This window comes from Salvelinus fontinalis, chromosome 31 (assembly GCF_029448725.1).
Source record: "Salvelinus fontinalis isolate EN_2023a chromosome 31, ASM2944872v1, whole genome shotgun sequence".
NCBI lineage: Eukaryota > Metazoa > Chordata > Actinopteri > Salmoniformes > Salmonidae > Salvelinus > Salvelinus fontinalis.
The window spans coordinates 29746014-29763277 of record NC_074695.1 but is presented as its reverse complement, the minus strand read 5'-3'; the positions used below and the strand labels follow the sequence as shown (position 1 = coordinate 29763277).

The 17264-nt window shown below is 41.9% G+C and overlaps 1 protein-coding gene across 1 annotated transcript in view; it reads right to left on the bottom strand.

The window, feature by feature from the left end:
- LOC129830010 (NEDD8-activating enzyme E1 catalytic subunit-like) overlaps window positions 1–17264 on the bottom strand; it is a 74461-nt gene that overhangs the window by 36882 nt on the left and 20315 nt on the right. Inside the window, exons 2-4 of the mRNA XM_055892138.1 lie at window positions 10126–10240; window positions 9443–9598; window positions 9111–9235 (exon numbers count right to left, since the gene is read on the bottom strand). Of these exons, the coding sequence (XP_055748113.1) occupies window positions 9111–9235; window positions 9443–9598; window positions 10126–10225 (381 nt within the window). The 5' untranslated portion in view covers window positions 10226–10240. The remainder of the gene's footprint in view (window positions 1–9110; window positions 9236–9442; window positions 9599–10125; window positions 10241–17264) is intronic.

Below are 17264 nucleotides of genomic sequence, written 5' to 3'. Positions count from 1 at the left end.
GACGATTAATATTGACTGCTATTGATGTAAAATATTACTAGGTCTTTAAGAGTTTATTCGGAAGATAACTGCTCTATAAATATTATTTTGTGGGGCCCCGACTTTTTAGTTAATTAGATTTACATGATTAGCTCAATCAGGTAATATTAATTACAGAGAAAGGATTTTATAGAATATCATGTCATATCACTTAATCCGCTATAGCCAAAGACACGACAACGGTTTGGCGGGTCATGTTTCGGAGGATGCATGACTCGACCTTCATCTCCCTAGCCTGTTGGGGAGTTGCAGCAATGAGACAAGATCGTAATCACGAAAAAGGGGTTAAAAGATAATATAAAATAATTTTAAAAATTGTCTCTTATACGTCCACTGTATCTGCATTGTGACCAGATTTCCTGGGGCCTCCCTGTATGCAGATTATTTAACACGTATCCTTTCAAAATAATATGCATTTATTTACTTTAAGACAATTATTGATGCCATAAGTCAATGCTGCTACCTGTCAATGATTTTAGAGACCAGTATAATTATGATTTAAATGGTTAGATCATCCAGATCTGTTTAAAATTGATTGATATCCAGATACAAATGGTCCCTGACAACCTCTGGAGGTGGTCGTCTACACCTGTCTAAAAATGTGGGCACATTCAGAATGTGGATAAAATCAAGACAAAGGATGCATGTCAGAACCAGGTATAAACGGGGCTAATATGTTGTGGGCCTGTCTCATTTACCTTGTAAACTCAGTGTACCTTACATCAACATTACCCCGCTGATGTTCAGGAGGCAAAATGTTTAAACGTACAGTTTTCCCCTTGTAAAGTAAACCCACAGAAGACAAAGGTTAATAATTGATTAACTGTAAAATGCATGTTGAGGGATTTTCTGGAGAAGATACATCTCGCTGTGGATAGCATACTCATGTTTGGTAACAATTGGACATAACATTACACCAATATTACTCATGAAAACAGGCCGTGCCTGAGTCTGTGTGCTCTCCCTATCTGTTGTGTCTTGCTGTGGGGTTATTTTATTTCCTCTGTTGTGAGCTCAACATGTTAACTTTAAAAGAGTGTGACAGTAAATTACAATATTCCACATGCAAGATACTTTCAAAATAGTTCAGGAAATTAAGCTGTACGAAAAAGGACGGTTGCTTTATAAGTCAAAGTGTATTTTACATCCTGCATTTTAAATATTAAATAATTTATACCCATGTTAACTGCAGAAAATGTTATAGTTACCATATGATATCATTAACATCACAGCACAATGAAAACAGGGAGAGACTAAACTATGGTTTTATATATTTGATTACAAGTAGCTACAGTATGCATCAATCTGCCTACAGTACAACTATGACGCATGACCATGTATGCACTATATATTAATTAAACACAGGCAGATGAACCAACATTGTTATTTCAATTGATATTATATTCATTAAATATAATTGTTCAACTCTCTAATTATGTTAAATGCCATTTCAATTCTAGACATCATGCACATGACAAGACACATGGAACATATCTTTGAGCCATAACCAAATTACACTCAGTCTATCGCACTGAGTAAGTTGAAGGCATTTTAAAACCAGTGGGATTTTAATTATTGTCTCCCCAGGCAAAACACGCACACCCACATGCATGCACACAAACACACAGCGCAATAATGGTTTGTATTTATCATATTCACACTTTATTAATTAGCTGTGTCCTCTCTAGGTCATTAAGAGAAAGTTGTGCTGAATAAATTAGGAAGATAAATATTTGTGTTGAGTAAAACTGTAGGTTAGGCATCATGTACACTAGCAATCATTATTATGTCATAAACACACTATTACATCTGATCCTTTGTGACAGCTCAGAAGATATAATTGCCAACTCATTTTACAGGGTAATAATTTTGGCGGTGGTGAGCAAACACCTCTTATGTTAGGTTAGACAAGCTGAATTTGAATGGCTGTTTGGCATGTTCTGATGGGATGTTGTTTTGGGAATAAGTAGTTTTTTATCAGTGAAGCTCTGTAACATTTCTGCATTGTCATGTTAAACTGTAAAAACTCTCCTGCTTTCTCAAACTACTTTAAAAGAATGAACAAAAGAATGGCAATTATTATGAGTAAGCATAGATGTACAAAAAGTGTTGAGAGGACAGAAACTGAGGAAAGTAAATGACAGTAGAGTGAATGTTCTATTTTGGTTGTAGCCACAATTTGCTTGAAGGCACAGGCAATTCTGCACCATTTCACATCATTACTATAACAGAGGTCCTCTCAACAGGAGACAGCAGTTAAAAAGACAAACAAATGCGTGATGTAAATACTGTCGGCATTGAAGAAACCCCTTTCCTCTCTCCTCCTCTCCTAGCGATTAGCATTTCAAACAGCCGTTGTTTTGCATCTGAGTTCCATGTTCATTTCCATGCCATCACATCCTTGCATGTGTGTGTGTGTGTGGCTGAATCTGGAGTAGCTCGAGGAACAGCCCAGGCATACCCAGCCCTTTCCTCCAAAACGTTGGACAGGACAAATCAAATAACAGTGTCTCTACACAAAAAGTATCGATAAGAATGCCCAAAACAAATGAAGACAGCGTCTCTCCACAAAACGTATCGATAAGAATTCCCAAATGAAATGTGCTTCCATTCATCAATAGAAGGGCACATTGCTTCATTGAGACAGTCAAGACAAGAGCCTCTGTTCATACAGTCATTGGTCCAAGTTCACAATCTATTTCAAATGTCCAGTTGTCTCTCTGGGTGTGACTCATCCAAACAGACAATGCATACAGCAATCACCAGCTCAGCATTTATCTCTCACTGAAAGACAATGTCCCTCTGACAGAACACAATATGGAATCCAACAGAGATGTGCGAAGCAATATTATTTTTTTTATCTGCCCCCCATCTCTGTCTCTCAGAGGACACAGGCAGGGGAGTAGGGATACCTACTTTATTGCACAGGCTCCTTGAATTCCTCTTGAGTTCTCCTTTTCATTCACACCAGTCACTTTATTTATCTGGTAGGGCTGCTCATTTGCTAGTGTATTCCTAATTGTATCCCAGGAACTAAACGAGATCTTCACTTTGTTCAAAGAAAAAAACTAGTCAGATTTACTGTAGGCCAGGGCACATTCAGGGTCTCAGTCGATTGGCTGAGATGGGTTTCTGCTACCGCGCTACTAGGAAAAGGTAAAAGGACGAACAGATGTCGAATCTTATTTAGAGACAGTTTGCTACAGCAGGAAAATAATCATGCAGCAACAGGAAAAGCTAATTGTGTGGATTCTAATTAATGGACATTTTTGTAAGGGTTGATACATGTTTCATAAGAGAAATTCAAGCCTGAAATTTTTAAGTGGAAATTACAAAATGCAGAAGCCTTTTTAAACCTCAAATGCACTTAAAGCAGCAACAACTACAAATCCTGCAACAGGGTGCAATCAAAGAACTTCTGAAAGGTCTATTAAATGCTGGGTCACCCTGTACCAACAGCCTTCACTAGAAATGATTATTTCTACTGCCTGATCCAAATCTTAGACATACTGTATGTAGTGGACAGGGAAATGGCAGAACAGAGTTTCTTCCTGAGGCAACTATAAAATCAGATGGGTATAGTATACCTGTCCAGAAAGATTCATGTTGGAATGTTTGTTTCAGTTAATTAATTACTTTATGCAGTATATGTTCAGCTGTTTTTCTATTCTCTTCGAGTTGACTCATGATAGGTTTCCCTACTGCATATATATTTCAAGCTGATAAAAGGCAAGACATCACAGATTTGCACATTCCCAAATGCAGCAGTTTGTCCACTGGCATGAAAAGCTGTCAGATTGAATTACATCCCATTTAGATCTCTGTATCAGCTGGTTTACATGTATAAAACGGTCTCATTTCATGTTTGTCCTTTTGGCCCCATCTTCCACAGAATTACCAAATAAAGCTTGCTTAGGCCTCTGTGACTGACTGTGAGCAGTAATCATGCCAGATTGTGGGATATTTTATAATCAAAGCAAGGCTTATTGCAAGTACTGTAAACGCATGTGATGATTCTGCACAAACGCTGTCATTCAATCTTTGCATTAGCTAGATGTGCAAACATAAATAAGCTTCAGGCGGGGGGGGGGGGGGAGCGAGAGCTTACATTTCTTCTTACTTTTATCAAAACAATCAATAATTTCATTAGAATATTTATCATCATCTTTACACAGGGACCACTTTGAAGCATGTATGTGTCATTGGTGCCATTTCCCTGATGTAATGCTAGTTGAAACAGATGTATAGTTTGCTTGTCATTTAATGATTGTTTTCTTTTTTTTTTATATATTTATTTCACCTTTATTTAACCAGGTAGGCAAATTGAGAACATGTTCTCATTTACAATTGCGACCTGGCCAAGATAAAGCAAAGCAGTTCGACACAATACAACAACACAGAGTTACACATGGAGTAAAACAAACATACAGTCAATAATACAGTGAAAATAAGTCTATATACAATATGAGCAAGTGAGGTGAGATAAGGGAGGTGAAGGCAAACAAAATATATATATAAATAAATAAAAAATATATATAAAAAGGCCATGGTGGCGAAGTAAATACAATATAGCAAGTAAAAAAAATAACACTGGAATGGTTGGTTTGCAGTGGAAGAAGGTGCAAAGTAGAGATAGAAATAATGGGGTGCAAAGGAGCAAAATAAATAAATACAGTAGGTAAAGAGGTAGTTGTTTGGGCTAAATTATAGATGGGCTATGTACAGGTGCAGTAATCTATGAGCTGCTCTGACAGCTGGTGCTTAAAGCTAGTGAGGGAGATAAGTGTTTCCAGTTTCAGAGATTTTTGTAGTTCGTTCCAGTCATTGGCAGCAGAGAACTGGAAGGAGAGGCGGCCAAAGGAAGAATTGGTTTTGGGGGTGACCAGAGAGATATACCTGCTGGAGCGCGTGCTACGGGTGGGCGTTGCTATGGTGACCAGCGAGCTGAGATAAGGGGGGACTTTACCTAGCAGGGTCTTGTAGATGACCTGGAGCCAGTGGGTTTGGCGACGAGTGTGAAGCGAGGGCCAGCCAACGAGAGCGTACAGGTCGCAGTGGTGGGTAGTATATGGGGCTTTGGTGACAAAACGGATGGCACTGTGATAGACTGCATCCAATTTATTGAGTAGAGTTTTGGAGGCTATTTTGTAAATGACATCACCGAAGTCGAGGATTGGTAGGATGGTCAGTTTTACAAGGGTATGTTTGGCAGCATGAGTGAAGGATGCTTTGTTGCGGAATAGGAAGCCGATTCTAGATTTAACTTTGGATTGGAGATGCTTGATGTGAGTCTGGAAGGAGAGTTTACAGTCTAACCAGACACCTAGGTATTTGTAGTTGTCCACATATTCTAAGTCAGAGCCGTCCAGAGTAGTGATGCTGGACAGGCGGGCAGGTGCAGGCAGCGATCGGTTGAAGAGCATGCATTTAGTTTTACTTGTATTTAAGAGCAATTGGAGGCCACGGAAGGAGAGTTGTATGGCATTGAAGCTCACCTGGAGGGTTGTTAACACAGTGTCAAGAGAAGGGCCAGAAGTATACAGAATAGTGTCCTCTGCGTAGAGGTGGATCAGAGACTCACCAGCAGCAAGAGCGACATCATTGATGTATACAGAGAAGAGAGTCGGTCCAAGAATTGAACCCTGTGGCACCCCCATAGAGACTGCCAGAGGTCCGGACAACAGACCCTCTGATTTGACACACTGAACTCGATCAGAGAAGTAGTTGGTGAACCAGGCGAGGCAATCATTAGAGAAACCAAGGCTGTCGAGTCTGCCGATGAGGATGTGGTGATTGACAGAGTCAAAAGCCTTGGCCAGGTCAATGAATATGGCTGCACAGTACTGTTTCCTATCGATAGCGGTTAAGATATCGTTTATGACCTTGAGAGTGGCTGAGGTGCACCCATGACCAGCTCTGAAACCAGATTGCATAGCGGAGAAGGTATGGTGGGATTCGAGATGGTCGGTAATCTGTTTGTTGACTTGGCTTTCGAAGACCTTAGAAAGGCAGGGTAGGATAGATATAGGTCTGTAGCAGTTTGGGTCTAGAGTGTCTCCCCCTTTGAAGAGGGGGATAACCGCAGCTGCTTTCCAATCTTTGGGAATCTCAGACGACACGAAAGAGAGGTTGAAAAGGCTAGTAATAGGGGTGGCAACAATTTCAGCAGATAGTTTTAGAAAGAAAGGGTCCAGATTATCTAGCCCGGCTGATTTGTAAGGGTCCAGATTTTGCAGCTCTTTCAGAACATCAGCTGACTGTATTTGGGAGAAAGAGAAATGGGGAAGGCTTGGGCGAGTAGCAGAGGGGAGGGCAGTGCTGTTGACCGGGGTAGGGGTAGCCAGGTGGAAAGCATGGCCAGCCGTAGAAAAATGCTTATTGAAATTCTCAATTATAATGGATTTGTCGGTGGTGACAGTATTTCCTATCTTCAGTGCAGTTGGAAGCTGGGAGGAGGTGTTCTTATTCTCCATGGACTTTACAGTGTCCCAGAACTTTTTTGAGTTTGTGTTGCAGGAAGCAAATTTCTGCTTGAAAAAGCTAGCCTTGGCTTTTCTAACTGCCTGTGTATACTGGTTTCTAGCTTCCCTGAAAAGTTGCATATCACGGGGGCTGTTCGATGCTAATGCAGAACGCCATAGGATGTTTTTCTGTTGGTTAAGGGCAGTCAGGTCAGGAGAGAACCAAGAGCTATATCTGTTCCTGGTTCTAAATTTCTTGAATGGGGCATGCTTATTCAAGATGGTGAGGAAGGCATTTTTAAAAAATATCCAGGCATCCTCTACTGACGGGATGAGAGCAATATCCTTCCAGGATACCTCGGCCAGGTCGATTAGAAAGGCCTGCTCGCTGAAGTGTTTCAGGGAGCGTTTGACAGTGATGAGTGGAGGTCGTTTGATCGCTGACCCATTACGGATACAGGCAATGAGGCAGTGATCACTGAGATCTTGGTTGAAAACAGCAGAGGTGTATTTGGAGGGCAAGTTGGTTAGGATGATGTCTATGAGGGTACCCGTGTTTACGGAATTGGGGTGATACCTGGTAGGTTCATTGATAATTTGTGTGAGATTGAGGGCATCAAGCTTAGATTGTAGGATGGCTGGGGTGTTAAGCATGTTCCAATTTAGGTCGCCTAGCAGCACAAGCTCTGAAGATAGATGGGGGGCAATCAGTTCACATATGGTGTCCAGAGCACAGCTGGGGGCAGAGGGTGGTCTATAGCAGGCGGCAACAGTGAGAGACTTGTTTTTAGAGAGGTGGATTTTTAAAAGTAGGAGTTCAAATTTTTTCGGAACAGACCTGGATAGTAAAACAGAGCTCTGCAGGCAATCCTTGCAGTAGATTGCAACACCGCCCCCTTTGGCCGTTCTATCTTGTCTGAAAATCTTGTAGTTAGGGATGAAAATGTCAGAATTTTTGGTGGTCTTCCTAAGCCAGGATTCAGCCAGGATTCCTAAGCCAGGATTTAACATGCATGAAACCAAGGCTATTACGGTTACAGAAGTCATCAAAAGAGAGCGCCTGGGGAATAGGAGTGGAGCTAGGTACTGCAGGGCCTGGATTCACCTCTACATCACCAGAGGAACAGAGGAGGAGTAGGATAAGGGTACGGCTAAAAGCTATGAGAATTGGTCGTTTGGAACGTCTAGAACAGAGAGTAAAAGGAAGTTTCTGGGGGCGATAAAATAGCTTCAAGGAATAATGTACAGACAAACGTATGGTAGGATGTGAATACAGTGGAGGTAAACCTAGATAATGGGTGATGATGAGAGAGATATAGTCTCTAGAAACATCATTGAAACCAGGTGATGTCATCGCATATGTGGGTGGTGGAACTGAGAGGTTGGATATATAGTGAGCAGGGCTAGAGGCTCTACAGTGAAATAAGCCAATAAACACTAACCAGAACAGCAATGGACAAGGCATATTTACATTAAGGAGAGGCATGCTTAATCGAGTGATCATAAGGGTCCAGTGAGTAGAGGTTGGTTGGGGGCACGGCGATCCAGACAGCTGGCCGGGTAGCTGGCTATCGGTAGCAAGATAACATAGGATGGAGGTCTGTTTTTATTTTTATTTATTTTTATTTTTTGTCACCTCGTTCGTTTCCGTCGGTAGATTAGTGGGGTTCCGTGTGGTAGAGGGGATCTATCCAATTGGCAAAATAGATATAGTGACCCAGGAAAAAGAAAAAATAAATAAAAATAAAAATAAAAAATTGTCCGGTATATTTATTTAGATAGCAGCCGATAAGACAGCTAATAATTAGCAGATGGGTATTCAGAAACGTCGCAATGGAAAAGCCTGTTGAAACCACCTCGGACAATTACGTCGGCAGACCAGTCGTGATGGATCGGCGGGCCTCCGTGTCGGCAATAAAGGGTCCAGTCCAATTGGCAAAAGAGGTATTGTAGCCCAATAATTCGCTGGTAGGCCTCTTCGGCTAGCCGGCAGATGGGCCTAGCTCGAGGCTAGCTCAAGGCTAACTGGTGCTTGTTTCGGGACAGAGGTATTAGCCAGTAGTAGCCACCTGGTTGCAGCTAGCTAGCGACGATGATCCGGTGTAATTGTCCAGAGCTTGCGTCAGGAATCCGGTGATGTGGTAGAGAAAAAGCAGTCCTATATTCTCTGGGTTGATATCGCGCCTGCAGACTGGCAGGTATTTGCCCGAGCTGAAGCTGGCTGGTGTCCGAGTTAAGGGCGAAGACCGCAGCAGTGGCTAACTGACTACTGGCTAGTAGCTAGTTATCTGGCTAGCTTCTGATTGGGGTTACGGTTCTAAAGTATAAAAAATAGCAGATCCGTACCACATTGGGTGAGGCGGGTTGCGGGAATGTATATTCAGTTCCAAGATGGAAAGTGAAATTAAAATATATACGAAATGTATACAAAAAATACGAGGACTATTTACGCGGGACAAGACGGGACAAGACAAACACACGTCCGACTGCTACGCCTTCTTGGAACGCTATTAATAGGTTGGTTTCATTGCCTTCCAACTGTACTGTAATAATGCATGAATTCAAGGTCCTTAATTGAATTTCCTTTGCTGTCCCTTCACATAAACTCACCTTGGTGGTCTTGACTTTATTTCCAGAGCTACAGGACCAGCCATTGAGATCAGGCAGTACTTTACACTCCTCTCCCTTTAGACAGGGCTGCATCTGGCACCACCACTTCTGAAGCATGATGGATGCTGAAAAGAACAGGAGAGAACACAGCACAGTGGGCAGTCAGTCACTTGAAATGAGATGAGTTGCAGCATGTTGTTTGGAGAGCACTTCAATAAACACTGATTTCCGCCTGGAAAAACAGGCGAGATAACTGTAACATTGACAATATGTTGGTGTAATAAAAACCCTTGAAGTACTGAAACTCTACCATCTTATATGAAGCATCCTACCTTCAACACAAGAGGGCATTGCCCTTGTTTTCCCGGCGACCTGACCAGGGAAGCAGGAACACTTGACAGTTTGAGAGCGCTCCTCAATCTTGTTCTTATTGCAGCAGCGATGGGCATCCACCACTTCACAGGTACCTGTATTTACCTGTGATGAACCTGAGACAAAGGGTTTAGGAAAGGTGGTAACCTGACTAGCATGCATAGACATGGATGAAAACAATGAAACCAGTCCTTAAAATCTGTCAAAAAGAGGTGACGTTTTTTGTGCACGTCCCTGCCTTCACATACAGATGTAGGATCTTCATTTGATCACTCCTTTGTTGTTGAGCATTTTCTTGTAGTGTATTTGAACACTTGGTCATTAAAGGGAAAATAATAAATTACTGACAATTACCTGTTTGTTATTTATGAATGTGTAGCTGATTATTGTAGTATTTTGTAGTCTCTTCCCACAGTCGCTGTAGGAGAACCATGAGTCTGGCAAGAGACTACAGTAATTGTAGCATCAGCATATGCTGTGTTTAAATTCTACCATGCAGACCAGACCAAAACACCTCTTTTCACCTCATTAGTATTGGCCGTGCTCAGTTCCCAGTAGAGCTAGGCATACTGGTGGCCAGGAGCCATAATGAGTCTTTTGGGGGCCAGGGGAGGGGCTAGTGTGGGCTGGCTCTGGTACCTACCCGACTGCCCCAAGGGGCTGTGGTTGCCGGTGGACACTGGTTGGCAGTAGAGGATCACTATGCAGAGCAGGAGGCCGCCCCAGTGTACCGGCCACGCCATCTCCCAGCTAATAGCCTTCATCCCGTTAGCCAAGCAACAACAGAGAAATATGTTGTTAGTGGGAAGATATGATACATCAGCCATCGCACAGCATAGGGGATGGGGTCTGAAACCTCTGTTAGAATATTCAGTATTAGTTCAAATACTTTGCGTACAGCTACTTCAAATATCTGATTTCTTAAAATAGTAAAATGTTGGTTTAACACTTTTATATCTACATATTGTGTCTACATTTCATCATGAAGTTTTATGAAAGGTTGATGAAAGGCATACAATACGACATACAATTACTGCCACCCAGTGGTTAGAAAAAAACAGTTCTTGGGCAAAAGTTGAGAAGGGCTAAACTCATGAGGGGCATGGACCAAACATTTGTATTCAATCAACAGTTAGCCTGTGGGAAAAAATAGTGTCATACCCTCCTACTATCTGACTGCACCCATGAGTGGTGTTAGACCCAGCTTGCTGAGACCACCAACGGTCAGACTGAGCCACCAATTGGTATAGTGTTTACAGTGCTGCCATAGTATAGGCCCATTCAGCGCTGCAGGTTCTTGAACTTTTGATGTCTGATGGCCTGCTCTGTAGCCAATTTCGTTGTCTCTCTCATTTATATATAATTTTTTTTAAAGTGATTCCACATTCAAACACCCTACGTTACATGAGTTTTCAACTTTAATATATATCTTTATACAGTATGTAAGTATTTCCTGACCCAATAACCTAGGCCATACCACCTTTCACAATCCTCTGAGAACTTCTACCTCACAAACCCCTCACCCAGTCCACAACAATACCCAAGATACCCGCAAGTATTTCAACACAACAAAGTCGTCCCAGAAAAACTAGAACAAGGATTTCTTCTTTTACATGTAATTAGTGCTGAATAATGCAGAGAACACTGGGAGAAAAACAGTTTCAACGTACCGCTGTTGCTCAGAGATTCTCCCAGAAGAAGGATATCAGGAGTATTAACTACTAGATTTTTAACCAGCATCTGTTCTTCAACAAGGTCTTAAACCCGTCACTGTGTCTGTATGCAATAGGCAGCCTACCTCAGTGATGCAACCTACTAAGGTGATCACATACTGTATCAAACACCACAGTGATCAGGCAGGTTATCACATTACCACTCTGTGACCAGATGGACAAGACTAGCATTAGATAGACAAGAATGCGTTTGAATTAATGTGGATTTATGGCAACCAAATCTAATAATTATTTCCCCCTTGTTCCATAGTGTATCTGCTACCATTGTAATAAAAAACAAATCTCGGCCACCTGTCAAACACAATATTAAAGAGAAAATCTGCTTTGATATTAGGCCTACAGTATCTAAAAGACTGTGTTCTTCAACACCTGGGGAAATAGAGCTAAGCTACATGACCAAAAGTATGTGGACATATTCTCATCAAACATCTGATTCCAAAATCATGGGCATTAATATGGAGTTGGAAGAGGAGGGCTTTCCCCTAGATGTTGGAACATTGCTGCTGGGACCTGCTTCCCTTCAGCCACAAAAGCATTAGTGAGGTTGGGCACTAATGTTGGCGGATTAGGCCTGGTTCGCAGTCGGCATTCCAATTCATCCCAAAAGTGTTCGATGGGGTTGAGTTCAGGGCTTTGTGCAGGCTAGTCAAGTTCTTCCACACCAATCTCGACAAACCATTTCTGTTTGGACCTCGCTTTGTGCACGGGGACATTGTCATTACGAAACAGGAAAGGGCCTTCCCCAAACTGTTGCCACAAAGTTGGACGCACAGAATCGTATAGAATATCATTGTATGCTTTAGCATTAAGATTTCCCTTCACTGGAACTAAGGGGCCTAGCCTGAACCATGAAAAACAGTCCCAGGCCATTATTCCTCCTCCACCAAACTTTACAGTTGGCACTACGCATTGGGGGAGGTAGCATTCTCCTGGCATCCCTCAAACCCAGATTCCTCCCGCGGACTGCCAGATGGTTAAGCGTCATTCATCACTCCAGAGAACTAATTTCCACTGCTCCAGAGTCCAATGGTAGCGAGCTTTACACCCCTCCAGCCGACACTTGGCATTGCACATGGTGAATTTAGGATTGTATCCGGCTGCTCGGCCATGGAAACCCATTTCATGAAGCTCCAGATGAACTGTTCTTGCGCTGACGTCGCTTCCAGAGCCAGTTTGGAACTTGATAGTGATTGTTGCAACCAAAGGACAGAATATTTTTATATGCTACAGCACTCGGCGGTCCCGTTCTGTGAGCTTGTGTGGCATACCACTTCGCGGCTGAGACGTTGTTGCGCCTAGACGTTTTTGTTTTGTTTAAACTTTTACAGTATTGTCTTATAGCTCCCCTTCTAGGCAGAGTTCCTCTGTCCAGGGTCTGTGTTCTTTTGCCCATCTTAATGTTTTCTTTATATTGGCCAGTCTGAGATATGGCGTTTTCTTTGCAACTCTGCCTAGAAGGCCAGCATCCCGGAGTTGCCTCCTCACTGTTGACGTTGAGACTGGTATTTTGCGGGTACTATTTAATGAAGCTAACATTTGAGGACTTTTGAAGTGTCTGTTTCTCAAACTAGACACTAATATGTACTTGTCCTCTTGCTCAGTTGTGCACAGGGGCCTCCCACTCTTTCTATTCTGGTTAGAGACAGTTTGCACTGTTCTGTGAAGGGAGTTGTACACTGCACTGTACAAGATCCTCAGTTTCTTGGCAATTTCTCACATGGAATAGCCTTCATTTCTCAGAACAAGAATAGACTGAGGAGTTTCAGAAGAAAGTACTTTGTTTCTGGCCATTTTGAGCCTGTAATCAAACTCACAAATGCTGATGCTCCAGATACTCAACTAGTCTAAAGAAGGACATTTTTATTGCTTCATTAAATCAGAACAACAGTTTTAAGCTGTCCTAACATCGTTGCAAAGGGGTTTTCTAATGATCACTTAGCCTTTTAAAATGATAAACTTGGATTAGCTAACAACGTGTCATTGGAACACAGGAGTGATGGTTGCTGATAGTGGGCCACTCTCTGTACGCCTTTGTACAGTCGTGGCCAAAAGTTTTGAGAATGACACAAATATAAATTTTCACAAAGTCTGCTGCCTCAGTTTGTATGATGGCAATTTGCATATACTCCAGAATGTTATGAAGAGTGATCAGATGAATTCAAAGTCCCTCTTTGCCATGCAAATTAACTGAATCCCAAAAAACATTTCCACTGCATTTTAGCCCTGCCACAAAAGGACCAGCTGACATCATGTCAGTGATTCTCTCGTTAACACAGGTGTGAGTGTTGACGAGGACAAGGCTGGAGATCACTCTGTCATGCTGATTGAGCTCAAATAACAGACTGGAAGCTTCAAAAGGAGGGTGGTGCTTGGAATCATTGTTCTTCCTCTGTCAACCATGGTTACCTGCAAGGAAACACGTGCCATCATCATTGCTTTGCACAAAAAGGGCTTCACAGGCAAGGATATTGCTGCCAGTAAGATTGCACCTAAATCAACCATTTATCGGATCATCAAGAACTTCAAGGAGAGCGGTTCAATTGTTGTGAAGAAGGCTTCAGGGCGCCCAAGAAAGTCCAGCAAGCGCCAGGACCGTCTCCTAAAGTTGATTCAGCTGCGGGATCGGGGCACCACCAGTACAAAGCTTGCTCGGGATTGGCAGCAGGCAGGTGTGAGTGCATCTGCATGCACAGTGAGGCGAAGACTTTTGGAGGATGGCCTGGTGTCAAGAAGGGCAGTAAAGAACATAAATGGTTAAAGAAAAGTGTGATAAATAAAAACATATACCAATTTCATTTAAGGACCAAAAAACTTACAGCTGTGCCATATAAATTGCAAAATAGTTGGGAAGAGATTTTCGATGTACCCATTCCATGGCACATGGTTTATGAATTGATACGCAAAACAACGCCGGATTCAAAACTTCGAATTTTTCAATTTAAATTATTGTACAAAATTCTTGCAACTAATAGAATGTTATATATATGGGGGATACAATCTTCTCAGCTCTGTAGATTCTGCTGTGAGGAGGCAGAGTCATTAGACCATTTATTTTGGTATTGTCCGCATGTAGCTCATTTTTGGTCACAGGTCCAGGAATGGTTGAAGAATTGCAACATTTGCGTAGAACTAACGCTACAGATAGCAATACTGGGGGATTTGAAAAGCCATAGTCAATCAATCAATAATATAATAATTATTTTAGCAAAAATGTTTATTTTTAATTTACAATCCGTGGAAGCTATGAGAATAGGAAGATTCAAATCTTTTGTGAAGCATCACAGCACAGTTGAAAAATATATGGCAAATAAAAATCCGAAATGGATGATGTTGGAAGATAGATGGGAAAGGTTGAGTGGAGCTGAAGGGTGGGACTAATAACAAGATAAACAATGTAGGGCATACGGGATCTGTGAAATGTGTATAGGTGCGGAGCTATTGTGAAATAGCACAGTTACAAGTGGAAATCAAACTGGATGGACAACAGAAATAGAGGAAGGACTAAGAACAAACAAGAGAGAACTATTATAAAGTAGACTGTGTCTGTAAAATGTGTATAAGATGTATAAATTGAAGGTAAAAACAGAAATGTTTATCAGTTTACTCCAATTGGGGGATCGGTGGTAGGGTTTGCAGGGAATAATAATAAAGGTATACTCTTTGAAAAAAGTATGTATGTCTATGTAGGTATGTGTATGTGTAACAGTATAAACTTTACGTCGTCCCCTCGCCCCGACACGGGCGCGAACCAGGGAACCTCTGCACACATCAACAACGGTTGCCCACGAAGCATCGTTACCCATCACTCCACAAAGGCCGCGGTCCTTGCAGAGCAAGGGGCAACACTACTTAAGTCTCAGAGCAAGTGACGTAACTGATTGAAATGCTACTAGCGCGTACCCGCTAACTAGCTAGCCATTTCACATCCGTTACACTCACCCCCCTTTCGACCTCCTCCTTTTCCGCAGCAACCAGTGATCCGGGTCAACAGCATCAATGTAACAGTATAAACTCTACGTCGTCCCCTCGCCCCGACACGGGCGCGAACCAGGGAACCTCTGCAGACATCAACAACGGTTGCCCACGAAGCATCGTTACCCATCACTCCACAAAGGCCGCGGTCCTTGCAGAGCAAGGGGCAACACTACTTAAGTCTCAGAGCAAGTGACGTAACTGATTGAAATGCTACTAGCGCGTACCCGCTAACTAGCTAGCCATTTCACATCCGTTACATATGTATATATGTGTATATGTATGCATACGTGAATGGATATATATATTTACCCCAAAAAATATGGGGGATTGGAAATGATGCAGACAATTACATTGGAAGCAACATTCTTTCCGCAATATTAAGCTGATCCACCCCCCCCCCCCCAAAAAAAAGAATAAAAAAAATAAAAATAAAAAAAGAAGCCACTTCTCTACAGGAAAAACATCAGGGACAGACTGATATTCTGCAAAAGGTACAGGGATTAGACTGCTGAGGACTGGGGTAAAGTCATTTTCTCTGATGAATCCCCTTTCCGATTGTTTGGGGCATCCGGAAAAAAGCATGTCCGGAGAAGACAAGGTGAGCGCTACCATCAGTCCTGTGTCATGCCAACAGTAAAGCATCCTGAGACCATTCATGTGTGGGGTTGCTTCTCAGCCAAGGGAGTGGGCTCACTTACAATTTTGCCTAAGAACACAGCCATGAATAAAGAATGGTACCAACACATCCTCCGAGAGCAACTTCTCCCAACCATCCAGGAACAGTTTGGTGACAAACAATGCCTTTTCCAGCATGATGGAGCACCTTGACATAAGGCAAAAGTGATAACTATGTGGCTCGGGGAACAAACCGATATTTTGGGTCTATGGCCAGGAAACTGCCCAGACCTTAATCCCATTGAGAATTTGTGGTCAATCCTCAAGATGCGGGTGGACAAACAAAAACCCACAAATACTGATAAACTCCATTGATTATGTAAGAATGGGCTGCCATCAGTCAGGGTGTGGCCCAGAAGTTAATTGACAGCATGCCATGGCGGATTGCAGAGGTCTTGAAAGAGAAGGGTTAGCACTGCAAATATTGACTCTTTGCATCAACTTCATGTAATTGTCAATAAAAGCCTTTGACACTTATGAAATGCTTGTAATTATACTTCAGTATTCCATAGTAACATGTGACAAAAATATCTAAAGACACTGAGGCAGCAGACTTTGCGAAAATTAATGTCATTCTCAAAACTTTTGGCCACGACTGTAGATATCCCATTAAAAATCAGCCGTTTCCAGCTACAATAGTCATTTACAACATTAACAATGTCTACACTGTATTTCTGACCAATTTGATGTTATTTTAATGGACCAAAAAAATTTGATTTTCTTTCAAAAACAAGGACATTTCTAAGTGACCCCAAACTTTTGAACGGTAGTGTGTATAAAACCATATACTTTCCTAGGTGTTTAGAGTTTAATGAACAATGCTGCAGCTTCAGATCATTTGACTGACACTTGTTTGCAGATAAAGCAGTCTGTCATTTTCTGATCACGATAGTGTTTAATCACATTCATGAAACAATGGATTCAATTTAGATATAAATACTCACTTACCTATAAAGCCATATATCATTGTGATGACAGCTAGCACCTAGGCTACTTTCCTGATTGTTTATTGAAGTTGCCGTCCATCAACCAGACAGTTTATCGGTCCATGAATGCACTCACTATTGAGAGGAAAACATTCTCATGCATGATAAATGCCTACACTTCGCTCTGTTCGTATCTTTCTTTGCCTTTTACAGAGCTAATTTCGCATTAAACCCTAAAAACCGTGGTTCCTAGGTCAAAAAATTATGTCCACATCAATGCGCAATAGCTAGAAATAATGCTGGAAATAATGGTTGAAACAGTCCCCTCAATAATTATTGATTTCCTTGAGTTTGTTTCTGTTTAGTAGCCGCCTCACATTTGATCCGAAAACAGACGAAACCGCGTGATAAATCACTCCAATTCAGACTATTAACATTGAACAGGATACAGTCCGAGGCAGAAAAACAGAAGA